The 22662-nt window shown below is 38.7% G+C and overlaps 1 protein-coding gene across 3 annotated transcripts in view; it reads left to right on the top strand.

Annotated features, from left to right (window-relative positions):
• STAG1 (STAG1 cohesin complex component) overlaps positions 1-22662 on the top strand; it is a 181446-nt gene that overhangs the window by 30212 nt on the left and 128572 nt on the right. For 2 of the 3 annotated variants that reach the window (XM_061465266.1, XM_061465267.1), the window contains exons 2-3: positions 11512-11646; positions 18241-18343. In XM_061465266.1, coding sequence (XP_061321250.1) covers positions 11618-11646; positions 18241-18343 — 132 coding nt within the window. In that variant the 5' untranslated portion in view covers positions 11512-11617. Of the gene's footprint in view, positions 1-11511; positions 11647-18240; positions 18344-22662 lie in introns of those variants that run through there. The other variant, XM_061465268.1, reaches the window with a different exon arrangement.

Genomic DNA, 22662 nt, shown 5'->3' with positions numbered 1-22662 from the left:
CCTTTAGCCTGAAATAAAATCAGAAGCTCAGTACAGGTATAGAGCAATTAATTGCTGTGAGCTCTGCTGCTGTGGGGGAGAATACTGAAATTCGTATTGCCTGGGGGGGCAGAGAGATTAGTTCCCTCCATCCCTATAATTTATGTGTAATAAACCCACTTTCCCTCTGAGTCAGTTATTTTAAATGATTGTGAATTTTAAATTCCCAGCCATGTGCTTTCCTAAGTCTTTAGGATCAGGAGTGGGAAATTCAGAAATGAAATGGTTTTGCTCTGTGAAGTCTTCTGATGGTAAATCATTATTTCAGTGTCTGTTGCTAGTCCTGATGTTGGTTTCCACCTGTGTAGTTTTAGGGATGTCATTTTAGGGCTTTGGTGAATTATGTTAATCTGGGGTCTGTGTGGATCTTGGGCTTGAATTTTGATTGCAGTGTGAGGCATTTGTGGTCAGTGGGGAAACATGTTTGCAAGAGTTTTTGTTTTTATCTCCAGCATGGTTACATGTGTCCACTGGAAAAATATGCTTCTCATCACAAGTTTATTGTGGTGGTCGTGTTGTTTTAAGATTGGAGGATGAGGGGAAGGTATACTTTTCTAGTAGAAGTTTTAACTGTATAGCTGATATATAGTCATAATCTGGCATTTGTAATGCAGTAGTGGCTGTTAGAATACATTTCAGCTGTGCTTGTTCAAAATGTTGATGTAGTTTTGTGGTTCTTGATGTGCTGCTTAGACATTATGGCTTGTTTGAATATCCTGTTCCCCTGGCTTTCTGACAGTAGGTGTTGTTGGTCTGGTGAGCAAGAGATGGATATCAGTGTAAACTCTGGGAACAGTTTGGTAGAAAAGAGTTTGCTTGGTATCACAAACTGGATAACTTTGAAAGACTACAAGTTTTCAGACTAAGAAAATAGATGTCATCTGAATGTTTTTAGTAAATGAATAGGCTTTCTTATACCATTTTAGAATCTCTTCCCTTAAGTAAGCTCATGATGATTTCAGCATATTTATTGGTCTGATCCACTGCCATTATTTAGAACTGGGGCAGTGTCAGGATGAAATGACGGTATTTAGGAGCTTGTAGTTTCTGGAGTTAAATGTTCTTATAAATTCTTAAAAAGAAAGAAAGAGGTATCACAGAATGACAAATTTGAGATTGACTTAATGCATTTGTGGTACCATTGGTGGCTTTAATGGAGGGATGATTTAAATTGTATAGTTTATAGGTAGTTTAATTTGTATTGAAGATAACAGGCTTACTGGGTACTAAAGAAAGAAATTCTCCAACGCTTTGTGATGGGTTTTGTTCTATTGTATTTGGATTACAGACCTGGCAGGCTTCTCAGTCTTGGGGAGCATATAGAAAAGCTCCTAGAGTAGGAGAATAGGGTTGCTTAGTTTCTGGGAAGAGAGCTTGAAACAAGTTTGAAGGTGAAAGGAAACAAGTCAGAGTTGCCAGCTTGTTTTGCTGTTTGTCAGGGCTTGAGATTACTTACAGTTCTCTTGTTGGTATCTAGGACATGTTGGGATTTAAGAGTTGGATGATCTTCCCTAGAAGACTGTAGCTGTAAATTGTTTCAGGAGAGGGATTGCAGGATTGTAGTGGTGCAAGACATAGGTGGTATGGGGTTGGATTTTCTTAGGAAATTGCTGGGGTTGGGAGTTAGGCTTTGATTCTGTAGTTGAAAGATACAGATATATTTATTTCTATCTAATGACTTTATTGACTAACTTAATTGTTTTTGTCTGTCTCTGCTAATTTTTTTGGTTCTTGTTCAGTTTGCACAAATACGTTTTAGGAGCTTACCAGGAATTTGTAATTTAGGTACTTTGGTTAATGGATAGAGGAAGAATACGTAAATTACTCCCTCACCGTGGTACACTACTACTGTGTTCTGCCGATACTCCAGCGGAGTGTCAAGAATCAAGAGTCAGAAAATACGTTCTTTTGTGATAAGGCACATGTGTGTTTTATTCATTTATTTTTAGGTTTTATGATTTACAGAGTTATTTGGGTTACCAGGGAAAGGAAAACGGCTTTCTTGTGATTCTTGTTGGAATTTATTCCTGTTTAAGTGAAAAGCATCAGTGGAATCCCTAATGATAGTACAAGTTAAAAATGGTTACTAAAAGCAAGGGTATTTAGATTGCCTTACTGCAGAAAGACAGCAATATGCTACTTAGAGTAATGCCTACTGGATATTTTCTAATCCCTTTATTAAATGCAACCCCTCTTCTAAGGAGCTCAAAACATGTGAGATTCAGTAATTTAAAAAACCCTCACATAGCCATTGCACACACAAAGATTGTGTTTGACTGAAAAAGGAACCTTAGTGAAACAGATGCCAATTAGCTTCATCAGACTGAGGGTTTAAGTGAATCTCCGGCCTCTTAATAGAGGGGCAATAGTATGGGAATCCATAGGTTTTTCCTCATGAGCATTGCTCAAGTCCCTGGACTAGATAAAACTGGTTCTTACAGGTCTTCCAGTTCGTTGACTGGTAGCATTGAAAAACTCTTCTGGTCTAAAACTTTGTAAGAGTTATCTCTGGAGTAAGTATGAGTAGAGACTTCCAATACCCCCATCACACCTAGATGATGTCCAGAAGTCTTTGCTGTTTGAGGGACTTGGATCATGGTATCTTTGTAAGGACAAGGATCTTGACAAGTCTAACAATTAGGAAATTGGTGCAGCTGCTTCCCAAAGCTTGGAGCCCAAGACACGTGGGTTTCTGAATGAGCAGTTTTCAGTGGCAGCAGTGCTTTAACATGGGCCTTCAATGCTGCCTTCTTCTGAAGAACCATTATGCCTTCATATTCTTTTGAGGGTAGGGTAATAAAGGAGCCTGTCAGGAAAATTGGTTATTATGCTTTAGAGTGGTCCTACAGTTACATCTACTTGATACATGCAAGAGTCTCTATATTAACAATTAAATATACTTTCTGTTAGCAGGTGCTTGAACTTAAAGAAGTTGTTCTTTAGTGGCCTTACTTTCCTAAAGCCTTTATGCACATTCCCCCCCAAGTTCATATGATATCAGAATTAGTCACTTCCCAGAGTGTTTAATTTTTGTGTAACTTCAAAATGCAGTTTTCTTCGATAATCTGGACAAAATGTTTTGCAGTTCCTCTTGGCTTTTATCATCAATGTCCCATATGAGGGGATAAAAAAAGGAAGAGAAAACAAAGAAACAAATGCCCAAAGAACAAACCCCTGAATCATTCTGAGAGGTTTTTTCCCTTTATTCCAACATTCTGCATGTCAGGTTTTGCTTCTTTTTGTGAAAATTGGTTTTATTGTTGGCAATTTTCCAGATGCAATGAATAATAGAACACCAGATGTCCACTGCCAAGGAAAATTACAGATGAGTAAACACTTTTCTGAGGTAGCATAAAAATCTATTAACGCTTCTTCTAGCATGCCTGCAGACTGAACGCTCTTGGCCTGCTGTGCTTTGTGCTGTACAGAGATGAAAATCCAAAGCCTGTGTGACCATCTAAATGTGTTTGACTGCACAGGGATTCCTTCCTTCCTCTAGGTGTGGATTATTTTGCAGAAACAAGCAGTCACTTGCTGAAGTGCTGGAGTGTGAGTTTAATAACTGGATTTAATTTTAATTATTGTCACACATGGATTTGATTGAGGGTAAAGTCCTAGAAACATTAGAAGAAATGGGGGGATAAGCACGGATGTCAAGAGTTCATCTAGTTCTCACCCTTTCCCCTCCAGCAGGCACAGTTACACCATATTTTCAGACCCAAAGCAGGCTGAACTACCAAAGCTTTGTCTGTGTTTTACCACAGACTTTTGCTTGTTGTTACACCTGACAAGTGTGACCCATCTATTTGGGAAAATAAAAAAATCTTCAGTGGTGGATACTTGACATTTGTTTGAGCAAACTCTTGGAGTGCTTCACTAGTCCTTGTCAACTTTATCTCAGTGCCTTACCTGAGTTTTCCTTCCTGCAGTTTAAACCCATTACTTTTCCTGTTCTGACAGACTAAGAGTTTAATTCTCCTCCTCCTGCCTTTGCAGCAGTTGTTGCATATTGAAAAACAAGTCATCTCCCTTCAGTCTTGTCTGTGTCCAGCTGTGCTCTCGTATTGCTTTCCTGCACACAGATCTTTCTGAGCCTTCTGGAACCCTTGCTTGGCCCACTAAAATTAACTATGGAGAACCTTGAAAGTTTAACGCTGTTTTACTAGGAAATAACTGAACAGGATGGTTCTTTTTTAGGGAAGGATTTTGTTGTCTTGATAACTTGTAAAACTTTATGCTAAGTATGGTGAACACTTACGCTGCCTTTGCTCAGCTTTTGTGAGACACCCCTCTGCAGTCCTGCTTCCAGCTCTGGGGGCCGCAATACAAGAGGGACATGGAGCTGTTGGAGTGAATCCAGAGGAGGCCATGGCAAGGGGCTGGAACCAGATAATCTTTAAGATCCCTTCTAACCCAAACCGTATGATTCTGTGGGTATTCAGTATTTTGCAAGTTTTCATTGATTGCTCAGTCTTGGAGGATAACGCCAGGGTTTCCGTGACAGGCAAAATTTCTCTTGACTTTAAAATTTTGTCCCATGGGCTTTTTTTTGTGACTCTCAATGCTTTTGCATTGTCTTAAAAAGATGAATGACTTTATCTTCTCAAGACTCCTTCTGAGTCTTGGAAATACAACTGCAGAGAACCAAAAGACTTTGAGGATCCATCTCTTCATGCTCACAGTTTGAAGATAGTAGAACCTAGCTTTCTAGAGCCCTTTTTGTTATGTGCATTTTATGTTTAAAGCAGGTGAGGTAGAAGGGTGGTAGATCACTGATGTTACTCTAATAGACAGATGGCAAGGAGCAAGTTGTTAATTTAGACCTTAATTATCCAGGTTGTGGACTGGCATTAGAACTCAGTGCCTTAACTTTTAGTCTTGTGCAGTAAGTCCATAATTACTTGCCTTATGAGTGATGGAGTGCCCATAGCCCCCAGTGATCTCAGTCACATTTGTCAATGCTTAGTGCTGCAGAAAATCAGGTCAAGTGTCTCACTGGGTGTCCACAGAGCGAGGAGCAGTTATGTCTGAAGTGCCTGTAAGAATAACAAGGGGAAAGCAAGCTTGTTTTCACATGCTCAGTCCATCGTTTTTTTTTTAATTAAAATAATTACAAATGGAAAACCATAAAGTTTCTGGTTTTGAGCAAGCCACATCTACAGGCAATCTTTGCACAAAGCATTTGATCAGTATCTTTAGATATTAGCCTTGCTAGGCATTATAATAAAGCAGTATGATAATACAGTTTAAAATGATTGAAGTAAACACTGAAGATGATCAAACAAAATTGTTGTAGCGATGTGTGACATTTGAATCAACTATGCTATTATAGCCATGGTTAAAAGATTGTATCGGCTTCCCTGTGTAATCTCGGTGTCATTGCCTCAGCACAGACGTGCTCAGCGTGGGAATTAGCTACTACCTTTTGGAAATAGTAGCAGAAGATAGAGAAAAACTGATTGGTTTTGGCACTAAACACATTTTTAGAGACAGAAAACTAAGAATAGAAATGAGGTAGTATGACTTGGAGTTTTTTGTCATTTAAATGTTTTATGCCCAGCTCTGCAAGAAGTGATTTGTATAACCTTTCAGTGTGAAGGTCTTGCATTCGTAATTGTGAAGAGCACAGAATTACATTGTACACTAGAAAGTGAGACTTCAGATTATTTTTCTGGCTGACTGACTAGGACCTTTCTAGGCTAAATGTATTTGGTCAGAGGAAGCAGCAACAGCTGTTTTGCCTGTAGAGTCAGTTCTGCATGTTGGTGCAACAGTAGAGCGCATCTGAGGAGACAACTGAAGTTGAAAGGAAGGTTAAATGAACAGATAGGGGTTGTCACAACATAATTCTTGTTCCCACATGTATGTGTAACATGTCTGGAAATACTGGGGGGGGGGGGGGGGGGGGGGAAGAAGCTTTGATCAGTGATAGTGGTCATCTACTAAATGCTTTAATTTTTTATGCAGTCTTGCTTTGTTATTCTTTGCCTTACATTTTTCTTGTATTACATACGTTACCTCCATGAGCTCACTGCCCTTTGTTTTGTTTACGTATTAATTTCCTATTGATATTTTCTGAGGAAAAACCAAGCATCCAGCTTGCTGTTCTGGTAACTCCATCATTCTGAAAGACCCCTAGCCAAAACGTACGCCGCACTGTTCAGAATTCTCCCTTTACTCCGAAACAACATATGCCCATGTCTCTCTGGTACTGGGAGCCCAGCACTGAACACAACACTCCAAGTATGTCTCATCAGCTCTAAGAAAAGGGGAAGGATCACCCCCTTCAGTGTGCTGGCAGGACTGTGCCTAAAGCAGCCCAGGACATGCTGTAGGCTTTGTAGCAAGGGTGCATTGGTGGCTTATGTTCTAGTGGTTGTCTGCTAGCTTTCTCAGGAAAGCTGCTTTCCAGGTGGCTGGTCCCAAACCTGTGCGTGGGGTTGTTCCTCCCCAGGTGCAGGAATGTTCCCTTTATTGAACTTGCTGTGTCGATTGCTCCAGCTTGTCCAGGTCCACCTGAACAGCGACACAAACATCCGGTGTATACATCAACTCTCCCAGGTTTTTTTGATGTGCCTTTGCAGGTTGGGAGCTGCAGGTCCTACTGGGTATTAAGTGGGTAACAGCAACAGCTGATACGCATCTGGGTGAGGGATGTGCAGTAATAATAATATGTCAGGTATGATTTGAAGGATGTAGCCAATGCAGCATTGCCATGCTATGCTAACCTGGTTGTTCCTAATATTACTTCCTTTTGTTGTGGTTAGACTGGATTAAAAACATATATCACGTATCAGCAGAGCCTGCTATGTACTTTTAAGTCTTGAAGGAACTCACTAATTCTTAATGTTAGTTTTTCTATCACTTTGACTTTCAATATTGTTCTAAATGCTAAAATGTGATGATGTGCAATATATTTATATATATATACACAGCACGATGTTTGTAGTTCTCAAATTTCCTTTGAGCCATGATGGGATGGAGAAATATACTGCTTTATCTTTTTTCAACTTGCAAGAAAAGACATAGCATGGAGTACCAAGAGAGAAAGCAAAGTAATTTTAAGTGGAAAATGAAGTTATGGCACACAGGCATTACCAATTACAGAGCAGAAGTTGTAGCTGTTAGTGTGAGGCATTGTTTGAATAGATTTTGCACTCTATATGGAAAAAGGTTACTTGGTCAACAAGGAAAGGATCTTGAACTGGGAGTCAAGATAACTACCAGTTATCTTTTACTTTCTATATCTTCTAGGCAATGGAATTAATAGTGCTTACTGCTAAATTTAGTAGGGTTTTTTGCTTGGTTTTGTTTGTTCCATTTTAAGTTTTGGTTTGAGCTTTTTAAAGTGTAGGTTTACAAGGTGCGTAGTTTATAATAAGGTTAGTTGATCTCTATTTGCTTGTTGCTACCAGGTGGTTGCTTGCACCAACTCTGTGAGGTTTTAGGGCTTATGTCAGTCTTTTCATTTGTTTGTTGTTTGGCTCAAATGGGTGAATTACTTCAGCACCAGAGAGGCAAATAAACAATCTAAAGGTTACAAAAAATATAGGGAGCTTTTCATGTTAGTAGAAATAGAGAAAATATTGATGGAATGCGTAATTGGATTCGTTGTTATAAAATTGTAGAGCTTTTCTTGAAGCTAAACTCATTATGAGATACTTATTCAAGAAAAAGTGTCGTAAAACTGGCAACTTACTTGGAAAGGCTTTGTTTTTAAAGAAGCAGTTTTATACAAGTCATTATATCTGCCCTGATTGTTTTGCAGGTTAAGGAAAAAAGAGCAAAAAAAAAGAAATATTTACTTGTTTTCCCACTGCATGTGTCAACTGAGTGGTGTCTTCCATTGCCCGCTTTGTATTCTTCTTTTGGTCATTTTTAACTATGCTAGCATAAATATATGTCATCTTGAAATACAGATGTGCAGGCTTAAAAAGCTGCAGTCATGCTAAGGTCATTAACATTGGGATCGAATGAAAACATCAGATTTCTGTTTTTAAACTCCTAAAATAGAAGCAGTTGACTGCAAGTTGAAGGACTTGTTCAAGTATATTGTGTTTATTATGGTTTAAATAAGCCAAAATGCTGAAGAAAGGTTTCCTCCCCCTACTTTTCTCTTATCCAGGGTAAAGGTGGCAAAATAGGAATCTGTCTCAAGCTTTCAAGGTTTTTTATCAATGGCTTTATCTCAGGCTGAACACGACAGAAAGGAGGAGAGTTTGGTTTTCCTGTTTATAAGAATGTTCTCTTTAAGAAACAGGTATTTCTTTTATTAAAACTGGAAAAAAAATGTGAAGGTTCACATTTGTGTATTCCATAAGGACCAATGATTTTTCCACAGTTGTCAAATTTAATTTAGTTGCACGACTGAATTGAGAACACTGTTGCAAGCACATACAGATTTCCATTAGTCACTATAGTGTCTTATTTTATTTCCAAACCAGGAATTGTGTGCAGGATTGTGCTGTTTCTTTTTGTGCCTTTGGCTCTGAGCTGTTCATTTTCTGGCTCATCAGTATTGACAGTTCTTGTATTTTAGCACTCTTCAGCTTAACTCTTGTTAAGTGCCTTTATTAACACAAGACAGTAGAAGGGCAACTTTGTCATCTTCTCAGTGGTCCAGCCTGGACCTAACCACATACAGATGGGTTTTTTTTTTTCCAGCGCTATTTTGCAGTTTCCTGTTTAGCACTGGGACTATGAGAAAATACCACATGACCTTGCAGTTCCCTCTGTCAGGTTGGTGTCATGCTGTTACCTCCATGTCAAAGCTGTAGGTCCAGATTCCTTGGATTTTCAGTCACTTCTAAGTGTCCTCCTCCTGGCTTTTTATACCCTTCACTCCATACTTTATTTAGGCCGGAACTTTGCTTTTCAAGTAAGTCCTCTCTGAGCAGGTACTTCCCTAGAGTAGTTGAATGCTACTTGTTACTATATCTGAGCATGCACAGCGCAACAGTTGTGAAAGATAACTAGGTTAACAAAAATAGAAAATAATGGTAAAAAAAGAGATTTCGCATCACAGTTGTGTAGGACGCATTAAACATCTATGGAAAATATCTCACATGACTTAGAGAACCACAGAATCATAGAATGGTTTGGTTTGAAAGAATCGTGAAAGCTCATCCAGTTCCAACCCCCTGCCACAGGCAGAGACACCTTCCACTAGACCAGGTTGCTCCAAGTCCCATCCAGCCTGGCCTCGAACACTGCCAGGTTCAGGTTTTCTTGATCTTATTTCAAAAGCTGTTCTGAAAAGTAAGATTAATGCCCCGTATCCTACTAGAATTAGATAATCTGAAAATCCAAAGTGGATAGGTTTGCTTTGAGGTCTAGTTAGCATATGCAGGAGGGTATGTGAATGTGTGTGTGTGTGTGTGTGTACAAGAAAAACTTTTTCTTCTGCTTTAAACAAAGGGAAGTATTACAAAAATGTGTACATCTGGTTGTCATGGCAGGAGGAAAAAATACTTGAAGAGGCTTGATCAAAAGTTTTCTTCTTCTAGTTCAGGATTTCATTAAATATTATTCTTACGTTTTACCTAAACATTGTGTTAGTGTTCTATGACCATCAGAATGTACCTTGTTCCACTTGTGGTAAACCTTTCCAGAGATCTGAATGTTCCCTTTTTTACTTGGTATAGGAAATCATCTCAAATTTAATTTAGCTACTTTTGTTTATGATGAAGTCTTCCAAGTGTCTGAAATGAGTGCTTTATGTTGTTGAATGGGCATATCATTCCTATGTTAAGAGTAATTTTGCATCCTTCAAAATAGAGTAATCACCAGTGTCTCTAATGAAGAAATACTGTTATGGAAATCAGTTATGGAAATATAGCTCAAATAGCCTGTCACATAACTTTTTTTGTTCATGAAGAACTCAGTCTACCTTGTGTCTTACAGTGAAACAGGAGAACTTTTACACCAACCTGGTGTACCAGCTGTGGAAAGTGACCCTCTTTAAACCATTAACGCCAGAGTGATACTTTTAATTATAAGTAAACTTATCTTTTGTTAACATTTGTTTTGCTACCAAGTGGCTTGATAATGATACAGTAGAAAAAATGGCCAGTGAGATGGCAGTATAAAGTGAAAACTTTAAATTCATTGAGGATTTGTTTTTATATACACTGTAAGTAAAACTGTTGATAGCACAAAATAAGTCCTAGAAGAACTGGTTGTTTGCATCTGTGAGTCTAATTGGGACTGTTATAACCGGCGGCAAAAAAGTCTGTTCACGCTGTATGGTTATAGTTTTGGTAAGTAAATACTGATGTGCAGATAGTAGGATGGAAAATAGTACTTCACATGTTGTACTGTTTCACTTAGACTGGTGTAGTTTTATTTAGAGACTGTATTTGTAGGTTATGTTACCTCCTGGCTTGATTTTCCTGGTGTCTTGTGCAAAGCTACTAGAGCACATTAAAAAAATGCTGCCCATTGAGGGAAATTAAGTATTTAAAAGAGATTTAAAATATCTTGTTTTCAAATTAGGCAGTTAAGTCCTTGGTATTCATTGCCATTGCTCAGCTGCAGTGCTCCCTCCATGCAGCTGTGTGTATTAGCCCAGGATCTGTAAAAGGGGAGAAGGAAACAAATCATTTTAGATTTTCCAGAACTTGCATTTTCTGGAAGGAAGTAATGGCAGCTCTAGGTTTTATTGCATCAAAGATCATTGCATGTGTCACATTGTGCTATTATTTAATGGTCAAGTCATGTTTGCTGTCGTTAGTCAACTCTTGTTTAGTCTTTTGGGTGGTGAGATGTTACTAGTGGGTGTAGTGGTACCACGGTTGCAGTCTAAATTATTATTTTAACTTACAGCTTTGCTTTCAGGTTAGAATGCTTTCTACTGCAGTTAGACGTTTGCACAGCTTCTGACTACTCTGTGACTGAAATTCAGTCACATAAAATTGTGAGCCAGTGAGTCTGATTGAATAGGTGTAGTTCCATTAAAGGGAATGTTATCATCAGTATTATTTTTTACCTGTTTTATTAAAGCCTCTATGATTTTAGATGCAGACCTTTTGTCTTCTGGATTCAAAACTCGGAAAGGCTGTTTCTCATGAAACCAAGCTTTGGTCTTGCAAGTTTAGTCTGTTGTATGACTGAAAATAAATTCTAGATCATTGCATTCTCTGACTGTTTAGGCTTATATATTTATCTCATTTAAATTTTCTCAGCGTTTTGCTTCTCTTTTTACATTAGAGTTACCATAAATGAACATGGGAGGTAATGCAAAATACTTTTTGCAATTAAAATATTAAAAAAGTAAAGTTGCCTAAACAGAATTGTAAAAACTGAAAGCAAGAATAGGATTAAGCTGTCCTGGGGAACATCCATTCTGAATTTCACATGGTTTAATAGTGATGCTACTTCAAAATTGACCTTTTTTGTTTATCGTGTTTTTTTTATTCTATGTATGACTACTTTGGAACACATCTAACAGATTTTTTTTCCACTTTTTTACAGACTGGACTTTGACATTCTTTTCATGAAAGAGGTTTCCAAGTAGTTGTCTCACAATAACTTTGAGAAGAAGTTCTATGTAGCTCTTACTTTCAAGAGTGGTGCAAAAATGATTACTTCAGATTTGCCAGTACTACAGTGAGTATACACTTCTCTCTGTATTTGAAATCTTAAGCTTTAAAAAGGTTGAAGTAAACAGGAAGATGATCATGAAGATAAAGCACAACCTTGAGAGAAGTGCAGATTAGTGTGGCTCTTCCAGGTGTCTTTTGTTGAACTGTGTTAAAAAATAAAATACTTACTCTAAAATGTATTATGTATATGCATGGAGATTTATCTTGGTTTGAAAAGTAAAATGAGATCTTTGCCACTTCTATGCTTCTGAATGTTGAGAGACTTCAGAAATGTGTATGGGCTTTAGTCATAATTGACCATGTTTGTATATTCCAGTTGCAGACTGTATTTATTGTGCCAAAAGCTTTTGGCTTCTGCAATTGAAGACAGCCAGTGGCACTAGCATGTTTTGATCTTGCTGGGAAATAGGAGTGGCTTCTACAAATTGGAACATCATTGTGCCTGGATGAAGGGAACTATTCTAAAGAACAGAGTGGAAGTCTGTAATGAGAGGAGCTGGAGCATTCAGCCCTTTAGTTCTCAGAGGGGTACCATCAGCTCCACTGACTGATCCAGCTGTGCCATGTCCTGGGGCTGTTGGAAGCATCCAGAACCCCTGTGTCCTGTGTCTAGTGCAGATTCCACCCTGTGGCCAGCCTGCTGCTGCCACCTGGGCATATAGACCAAAACCATTGGTATGTACTGTTTTTTGCTTGGACTGGACATACGCAAATAGGAATGACAGGGTGTAAGGGACCCTGTTTATCAAGGTCAGGTGGTGTTGCAAAACTAAGATGTTATATCCCTTTATTTGAGAAACTGAACGCTTGGACAATTGTAAAGTTATTTGTCTAACTTTAGTGACACATGCTCTGTATTGCCATTTTTTCTTATAATTTTAAATTTCATTTAAAAAAAATTGCATTCTGCTGTATGTAAGCATATAGCTAAAGACAGGGATGATGGTTAGCACTGATAGGGGAGCATGCAGTGAAGTTCTGGTTTGCTTTGAGAGTAATAGTGGAACAAAATGTTCTCTGTTCAAATTTTCCTGGATGTGCCCCATTGAGGAGGTGAGAGTGTGCTTGTGAAATGTGCAGAAAGCTGGGAGATTTTGTCACAGCAGTGGTAGGAAAGGGGTATTCGTGTTCTGAGTTCAAGAAGCTAGATGGCCATAAGAAGTGAACGAGATACTGTAGAGTTTAAAGTTAAAAATGGTAACTCTGCCCATCAGCTGAAAAGCCTGAGGGACATTAAAGATGTTGGCACATTCTTTAATCAGAAGATGCTTGTGAGCCACCAATATTATGCAATATTAAAAAATAAAGAAAACATTTATCTTGCTGTTTTCCAGTAGAGCTGGGAATCACTTAATGCCACTGTGTGCAGCGCTGGTGAGATGTCATCATCAATAATATGTATAGTTTGCTTGCTCATAAACAAGGTGAGATCTTTCTTGCTACAAAATTAAAACGACCAGGATTTGCACATAAAGATTCTGAGGCTTTCTTGAGAGCTCAAAACATTGTCTAGTGTGGACAAGGTATCACAGAAAGTGGTAACTGCTGTTTCAGTAGGTCGCAGCCAGACTTCTATTAGAAAGGAGTCTGGCCAAGGGTGCAAAAATCTGAAGCAGTCTTTGGTTTAGGGGTATAAGCTTCACACATTTAGATCTGGGAAGCCACAATATGGTTCCACACAGAGAAAGCCAAGGTTTTGTTTCTAGTTCTTAAATAAGCAGCTTTGAAGGATTATTATATATAATGTACCATTCAGGTGCCTTATTTCTACTTTTTCATAATGTTTTCTAATCTTTTTGCCTATCCGCTTTAAATATAGGGTCCTTAAGTCAAATTGATACATTAATGTACTTTTCTTAGGACCATATAAAATATTCCCTTCCGATTTCTTCTTCACTGAGGGAATATTGAACTTTCTGGATTCATAGAAGTGGCTTCAGAATGCAGTGGAGGCAAGATTTCATTTACTGGTGTTTCAGACGTAGGGGAAGAAATCCTCTGGTGTGTTTGGCCTGGGTGACTGACTGTTTTGAGTCTTCTCTCAATGGGATGATTCACATTTGCTGTGAGGCGTGTTCCTCTCTACATTCTGAAGATCAACCATGAGAGCTGATTCATCCATGATTCATGTGCATTTAGCTGGTTTTCTTCATGAATGCTTTTTATTCACAAGGCTGAACCTGGTGGTACCAATTACTGAATTTATCTCTGCCCAAACCCTGAGCCACCTCAGCAACACCTATAAAAGCTTATAAAAGCATTTTTATTTACAAAGACTAATACATGAAGCAAGGTTTTTGGTGTGGGTGTTTTTTTTGGGGGGGGGGGGGGTGGGGTGATATAAGCTCTATGGGTAGGGCTTTGTGTAATAGTAGAAGGAAGGCAAACTTGTTTTATTTTGCAGAGGTGGGAATTTGCTCAGAAGCATGCCGTGTTAAATGGCTGCCCAGTAATCTGTTAATTCTTCATTACAATATGATTGGTTTCAATGGCTAGTTATTATAACTTTGGAATAATATCCAGAGTTTTTAGGTGGGATTCTGGAGTTACTGCCAGTTTTTTAGGGTGCTTTAGCCACCAAAGAAACCAGAAAAAAAAGCAGAGTAAATCTGAACCCATGGAAGGGGTTATTGCCTGTATGCTTTACACTGCTCACCCCAGTCCTGTGTGTCTCCCCCACTCTGCCAAATTCTCTTATGTCTCTATCATGTCAAAGGTGTCTTAAGAGAGGAAAGATTTAACCTTCAGCATCACCACCTCTCCTTCTCTTGGACGAGGCAGGTCTCCGCATTGTTTTCCCCTCCCAGCAGCTTCAGGAAAGATAAATTGTGTCTAAGGCTAAGTTTTTCCCCTCAGGTGACTAGTCACACACACATAAAATAAGGATAGGGTAATTCTGGTCTATTGAGATGTGGATGACTGCCACCTGATAAATTACTTCCTAGCAGTTCTGCAAGATGAGTATGGGAGTGAGGGAGATGGATGCTGGCCAGATGCTCTTCTCAGTGAGTGTTAAAAACCTGACAGCACTGCAGGTAGTTAAGATGTTCTGTACTCCTCCTCTGAGTTCAGAAATAAGGAAAGGGTCATATGTGTGTGTGTATCCAGAGCAACTGTAAGGCTTTGACAGAAGCAAGAAACACTGTGTCCCAAGGCTGCGATGGAAGTGATTCAGATAGAATTCCCTGCTGTTTGAAGTGATATTTATTCTAATGTTAAATCAGCCAAGGACTGTCGGTTGTCTTTGATCCTGGACTCCCTACTCCAAATAGTGTGAAGATTAAAGGAAAATTACTGTCTGATGTTTACCCTGTACTCCTTACATACTAACACTCTTTGTCAGAAAGACATCTCTTCTGTCTCACATATTGTTTGGGGGAGATTCATCTTGTTTAATTTTAAACGTATATTTGAGCTGCTTGTCTACATGACCTTACCGTCAATGGAGAGAAAAGGAGATTTATAAAACATAAACCACCTGACCAGTTTTGGACACTGACCTTAGTATGAGTTGTGCTGCACCTTAAGGTTTTCTGTTTTCTGCATTGAGTATGTGTCAAATTTAAATTAGATGAATCTCATCCTTAATTAATACTTGTTTACTGAGCCTTTCTGAAAAGGCTTCCAGCAAACCAGAGAAGTTTTAGCAGAAAAATATTAAGGAAGCATGGTTATTGGGTTTAAGACAACAGTCTCTTTAAGACAAAGAGGAGAAGGTGGTTAATAATTAAACTGTTCCTTCCACATGCAGTGTTCCAAAGCAATTGAGATTCCCAGAACTAAATACACAAATCTCAGTAGGTTTTGCTAGATGTGTATAGAGGCTGTAGCGAAATCAAGTTCTCTGCGGACTGGATGCTTGCAAAATAGTAGTACAGTTTAATTTATTTATATAGCTTTAGTGTTTCAAGGGAAGTGTCTGAGCCATTTGCCTAGGAGGACTGCTGAATCTGGTTTTAATAGAGAAAAATCTTTATCCCGATGATATTAAGGGTGCGGTTTTGTAAGCTAACACAGCTCCACCATTTCCCCACAAAGGGGGGTATTGCTTAGACCGCACCATGCCTAAATTTTTTCCAGCAAGGATCTGTGTAGAGCAGAGAGAAGCTTATTTTTATTAAAAAGAGCAAGAGAGAACAGCTTTAATTCCTCTACAGCAATAGAAAGCAGCAGATGTTTTCATGGGGTTCCTCCCTTCTGTATTCAAGTTATTTAAATAAAAAAATAACGTTGTGAAGCAATATGCATTTTAGTCAGATGGAGTTGCAGTGTAATGGCCGGCCTTTGAGAAAAGGCTGGCTACATCCATTCGCGTAGACGCTGTGTTCAGCTGTATTCATTGCATTGCTTTTCACTAGTGTGGGCTATCTTTGATTTGGTTTTAGGCTTTTGACTGTTTATTTTAATTAATAGCCTGATATTGAGTTTTGTAAATTTCATACTTTATGAAGCAGAAAAGCTGCTTGGCTTTGATTTTTATGACAACAAAGCTGCATTTTCGGTATTTTGTGGAGATACTGGTTTGCAAGCGTATAATTTAGGAATTCAGATGTGCTTGAATACTGGTTTTTAATCTAGATGCCTGGTTTTCTAGGGTGTTTATAGTATTTAGAGATAATCCATTGAAGTTCCTTTCAGAAAAGGAGATTTATTTATGTTCTACTGCATTCTAGCTTTTGTAGAGGATTCTGTATGCCCCCTTTGTGCTTGCAAGTTGGAAAATAATGTCTTAATATTAGAAATTCATGATAGTTCTGCAGAATTAATTGAGGTAGAGCAAATGCAGAACAATACAGTAATTAGAATCACAGAATGGTTAGGGTTGGAAAGGACCTTAAGATCATCAAGTTCCAACCCCCCTGCCATGGGCAGGGACACCTCACACTACATCATGTCACCCAAGGCTCTGTGCAGCCTGGCCTTGAACACTGCCAGGGATGGAGCATTCACAACTTCCCTGGGCAACCCATTCCAGTGCTTCACCATCCTTAGAGTAAAGAACTTATATCCAATCTAAACTTCCCCTGTTTAAGTTTTAACCCATTACCCCTTGTCCTATCATTACAGTCCCTAATGAAGAGTCCCTTCCCAGCATCCTTATAGCCCCCTTCAGATACTGGAAGGCTGCTGTGAGGTCTCCACGCAGCCTCCTCTTCTCCAGGCTGAACAGCCCCAACTTTCTCAGCCTATCTTCATACGGGAGGTGCTCCAGTTCCCTGAGACTTGTTCCAAAAGTTCCTTGTCCTTTTGCTTAATTTCAGCAAAGAGAAGTATCAGAACATTCTTGATTCTGATACAGTGATGTTTGTATCTTTAGACATTGTAAATAGCCTTGAGCAAATTTATGAAGGATTCCTGTTTTATGAAATAAAATCAAAAATCCCAAACAAACAAAACCAAACCCCAAACAATAAACAGTGTGGAAGATCAGTGTGGATCTTGTCTTGCAGGAGCTTTTCCGTTTCTGTAAATCAAATAACTAATGCTGCCTTTTGTATTTGATTCTGTATAAAGTAATGCAATAGGTCTGATTTTCACCTTTCCCTTGCATAAATTTTATAGCAGTTTAACTCCTTTCACTTCAAGTAAATTATGTTTGATTTAAAGAAATCTCTGATTAGAGCTAGACTTGACCCATCCATCTTGGAGTAATCTGGGACATTATTGCAGTTACTTTTACCATTTAGAGAGACCTCATGCACTGTGGTCTTGCAAACTAAATATAAAGCACATCATTAACAGGTATGGTTTTGGTTGTGGGTTCTTGGGCAAAATCTAATGCCTCAGAAGATCACTTAGAAACTGAGTTTCTTCAAGCAGCCAGGTCTGTTTTGGAAGCAGAGAAGTACCTGTGCACCTGCCCTGGGGGGAGTGGGTGGTGGAAATTGGGATGCTTTTTTCCCTGCTTAGGATGGTGTTAAAACAGAAATGATTGACAAGTGATACTGTGGGCTGCTTTGCTACAGTCGTTGAGCAATGTCAAGGCTTTATCATTGTATAAGTGAGAACATTTTTCTAGCTGCAAGAAACACAAATGTCTTCAGACCAAAGTGAGTTTTTTGGTTTGTGCCTCTGCTCAGCATTAACCCTCTCTTTCTTAACAGCTGCTCGATACCATTGTTTTTGAGTGTGACTAAAACCTGGTGTAATCTGAGTGGGAACGTGTGTAATTGTTCTAATGATGTGATAGCTGGATTGGACTACAGTTTGCTCTCTCATGACCGTGAAAGCAGTTTGGAAGTGGTTAATAAGGGTAAAAGAAAGTTGATACTAAGTGAATACATTGTGGGTTGTATATGTTGAGAATGTGCTGTTTAATATAGCCAGTTTTTTAAGTGTAATATGGCTTCAAAAGAAGTTGTTAATTTAAATAACTTCTAGTCTATAAAATGACATTCTGTATCATAAAAAGGTAAGGCTTTTTGCCAGGGATAACTATGCTTAGTTCCTTCATTTGCAGAATAAATGTGGCAAGCCTTTTAATACTGACTTTTGGGTTTTTTTTTCCTGGCTTAGGACTAAATATTTAATCAGTCAGTTATAGATTACTTGTTGATTTCAAATCATTTTAATTTATCTAGTGTTTTTTCCCCCTTAGGGATTCTACAAATGAAACTACTGCACATTCAGATGCTGGCAGTGAGCTTGAAGAAGCAGAAGTCAAAGGAAAAAGAAAAAGGGGCCGTCCTGGCAGGCCTCCAGTATGTGTAATTTAGTTTTGTTTCGTTATGCATCTATTTAAAATTGACTGCAAACTGTTTTTCATCTAATCATCTTGTGGTCACATAAATAGGCTTTTAATGAGCCCTATGTCAAACTTTATGAAGACTTGTAGTATGAAATATTTATCAGATTGATACACAATGTTTGGAGTGTTTAAAAAGGGACATAAAGTGAGCTCATAATAGCTGTTACTTTTTCTTTTGCTAGCTACTTACGTGAACACTGCTATTTTGTTATTATTGTCATATTACAACATTCTTCCAGACAAGAGAGTAATCTCAGTACGTACGACTGCTGTCTGTTTTGAAAGTGCAGTGGATTTTAAGTGACAAATGACGTTTGAACCATCCTTCTAGTAACTGATAATCTCTTATTGTGAATGGAAGAGTTGCAGCATAGTATTAACTATAAATGCCTCAGAAGGTCTATTAAAACAGTTTAAAAATTGATGTAATTGACATACACTCTGTCCTATTTATGGATTGGGAGCTTCAACCTATTCTCCAGCATAGCACAGCAGATAATATTGCTATCTGCTATTCTTCATTAGTCTTAGCCTATTGCTGGCCCATAAATGGGACCATACAGAAACAATTCTCTGTTAGATGGAGTATTTAAGAAGGCTTTCCCTTTTATTTTTGTTTTATAAAACAGACAATTTATTGGAAACTACAGAAAAAGTTTTGTGTCATGTGGTCATTTTAGGTCTTCAAGGTCATAAGATGTAGCTGTTGTGATTGTACCACTTGAAGTACACACTGTGGAATAAGATTTTTGGTGGGAACTTCTGTGTGTTTGTTATTAATGGTTTTGATTCTCCTTGTAGTGTCTATGTGTACATCCCCAGTATGAATGTGCTATATATGTAGCACTAGAAGATTGAAATACCCTGCCCAAGACGTTCCACCCTAAGTCTAACTCATTAAGCATGGGCTAGTGAGGCTGTAAAAATGGACAGGACAATGTGTTCCTCTGAAGCATGCTGGCCAGGCTGGTGTAAACTCCTCCTTAGTACTGGTTTTCAATTTACATCACATTTTCTGGACATACTTTGGGAACCAACATTTTAAATCCTCGTCTTTTCTGGGCACGTTGTCTTCTTTTTTGAAAGCTTTTGAACAGTTTCCTATGGTGGCATATGTTCATCATACAGACAGATTTGCTCACAAATGTGGATCTTCTTTACGGGAGATTTTAAAGAAGCTTGTAAAGAGAACTGGTCATCTCCTTATATAGCTTGTAAGCAAAGGGCAAAACCAGTAATTATCTTAAGAATATCTCATTATTAAATCTACGAGGTTTTGCAGATTTAATAAAAAACCCCCAAAACAGAGGATGGTGCAACCTGACTGCTACGCCAGGAGGTTGTCAGAGTAGAAGAATTTACGTTAAAGCAACGCTAGTGATATTTTGTACCCACCACACTTTAACTGGAAGGGAAAGGTGAAAGTTAAAAAAGGTGTTTCCCTCTGTTTGAGCTTATTAGAAGGTCCTGTGAAAGTATTCTCTGAAGCACTTTACTGGTCCTGCTATCAAGTTTCTACAGGAGCAATTGCTTACTATGCTTAGAACAACTCCAGGCTCGTTAAATGTATACATGATTGTATGAACATTGATTAACATTCAGAGGAAGTGGCCATTACTTCATACATAAAATGACGGGCTGTGAGCTGACTGTTGATGCTAAGGAGTAAGACCCTTGGGGTTATCAGAGATCATTCTTTGAAAACATCATCTTAATGCTGATTAAGGGTCAAAAAAGATAAATCCAATCTTAGAACTAAGGAAGAGAATAGAGAATAAAAATTAAAAGAAATACCGTGTCTTTTATGAAAGTGTGGATTGCCAAAATTTGGAAAACTTTGCACAATTCTAGTTTCTCTTCCCCTCTTGAGCTCTGCTCCAAATTCTCAAGAATGGGTATATTAGGACTGGAAGAGTTTCAGAGAAGAGAAATGGTGATGGTCAGTCATGGAATCAGGCTGGGAAGGACCTCAGGAGTTCTCATTGCAGCCTCCTGCTCAGAGCAGGGCCTGCTTTAGGATCAAACCACATTGCTTGGGGCTTTTCTACTCTGGTCTTGAAAACCACTAAGGCTGGAGACTGCACATCCCCTCTTAGCAATCGGTTTCATTTTATTTTGTGAACAGTTTCTCCCTTGTAAGCAGTCAGAGCCTGTCTGTCTTCACTTTGTGACTGCTGTCAGTTGTCCTCCTACTTAATATCTGCTGTTACAAAAAGCCCCACAGAAGGGTGTTCCCAGCCCCCTGACCAAGTTGGTAGCCCCTCTGCTTGAACATGTTCTAGTTTATCAATACCTCTCTCACACTGAGGGGGCTAAAACTGGACACAGTTTAGATCTGGATGTATTCCAGATATGGGCTAAGAAGCGCTAAGTAAAAGGGTATAATCAGTTTCCTTGCTGTTCTTCTGTATTCTCTTTGTACAGTCTGAGGTGCTGTTGGCCTTTGATGCTCAGGTACATGGTAGTTTCATGTCCCTCAAGATCCCGAGATCCTTTTCCACAGATCTGTTCCTTTCCTAGCCACTCTCCAGCCTGCACTGGTGCAGGGCTTTATTACTCTGCCAGGTGCAGGTCTTTGCATTTGTCCATGTTGAATTTTGAGTGTGCACATAGCCCAGTCCTCCAGACTGTTGATAGCTGTTTTGCCCTTGATGTAGTCTCTCTGCCAGTGTTGTGTCATCTGTACTCTTGATGGGAGCACATTCTCCCACACCTCCCCCCCCCCCCCCCCGTCCCCGCTATCTGATAAAGATGGGAAAGTGGACATGTTCCAGTTAGACTTCTGTCATATTCCCTCATTGCCAGCTTTGGGGTAGCGAATGATCTACTATGAACTGCTGTGCTCTGAGCCCAAGAGTTCAACAGTGTTTCTACCCATCCAGATCATAACTTCCCAATTTGGATGCAAGAATATTGTGGAAGACTGTTGAAAACCTTGCTAAAGTCAACATAAATGGCTTCTATTGCTCTCCCCTGATCCACAAATTCAGTCATTTGACTACAGTTTTTTGGATGACTTTATATATATATATATATATATATATATGTATGTTTGGGCATGCAATCAAATCCTGCCTTTGATATTGCAGCAACAGAAAGGAATAAATATGGTGGATCTACAGAAATTGGCCAAAAGGAAAGAGCCATTTAACATCTTAATATCCTTGAATAGAAATGCAAACACCTTGGAAAGTCTAATCTAGGCAATTTATAGTGTAATTTGATGTGAAGTCTTGGACTTAGTAATTGAGGTATTGGTTTTGCAAACATTGTATTTCGCTTTCTATCTATCCTCCTCCACGTAGTTCTCCCATTCATGCTGCTAACTCATTCACTTTCCTTAGGTGAATTATCTCTTTCTTACAGGAGGTGCAGCTCTGATGTTTTTTCCCCTCCCCACTCTTCCATATGCTAACATGATTTTTTTGTTTCCTCCACAGGTACCACCTACCTTTATTCTCAGATATGACACAGATTAAAATGTTTAGTTAAATTCAGAGCTGTTATTCTCAACTGTTACTTAGCTTTGATGTTTTTAATTTCTGTTATAGACCTAAAGAAAGGGTTTTCTGCCCAAAGGGTCTACTGTTTCTTGTGGTTTGGGGTTTTTTGGGGGGTTTGGTTGTTTTGTTTTTTTTCCTAACTAAAATATTATGGTCTAATAAGATTTGATCTCTCCCTGCAAATGCTGATTTGCTTATGCCCTTAGGCCATCACAACTGCAGTGACACATCTGCCATAAACATACTGTCTTCTTTTGAAAGTGTTCTGTGCTGTTTTGGTTTGCTGCATGGTTCTGTTACAGAGCTGCACACAATGTACTCCATCAAATATATGTAGGTATTTAATGAGGTGAATAAATAGATAAATTTCATCTATAGAATAAATAGATAAATTTTATCTACAGGATGATAGATACATTTTATCAGAAAGATAGACTACTACTAAAGGGTTTTCCAGACTTATTTTCCAAAGAAAGACATTCTTCTTTGCAGATTTGACACTTTTGTACAGAGATGGTCCACATTTGAGGGTTTACCATTTGTACAATCTCTTCAGTTCATAGAGAATCTTAATGTTCTGGGGAGCTTTCCCTTCCTGAAAACGCTGTTTCCAAGTTGCCCCTCCACTTCTATAAGGGACTATTCTAATGAGTACTTGACTGGGTAGATTATACCATCAACTTACTAAGAGATCCAGTGCATTGGTCATTCAGGATAACTCTCACAATCTAACCTGGTTGTCCTGAATTCACCAAGCCTTGCTGTGAAT

Source organism: Pezoporus flaviventris, unplaced genomic scaffold (genome assembly GCF_033815535.1).
Source record: "Pezoporus flaviventris isolate CSIRO_AGI_PZ_B2104156 unplaced genomic scaffold, CSIRO_AGI_Pfla_v1 ptg000040l, whole genome shotgun sequence".
Lineage (NCBI taxonomy): Eukaryota > Metazoa > Chordata > Aves > Psittaciformes > Psittacidae > Pezoporus > Pezoporus flaviventris.
Note: the sequence above shows the minus strand (reverse complement) of the source record. Positions and strands in the feature narration are given on the sequence as shown.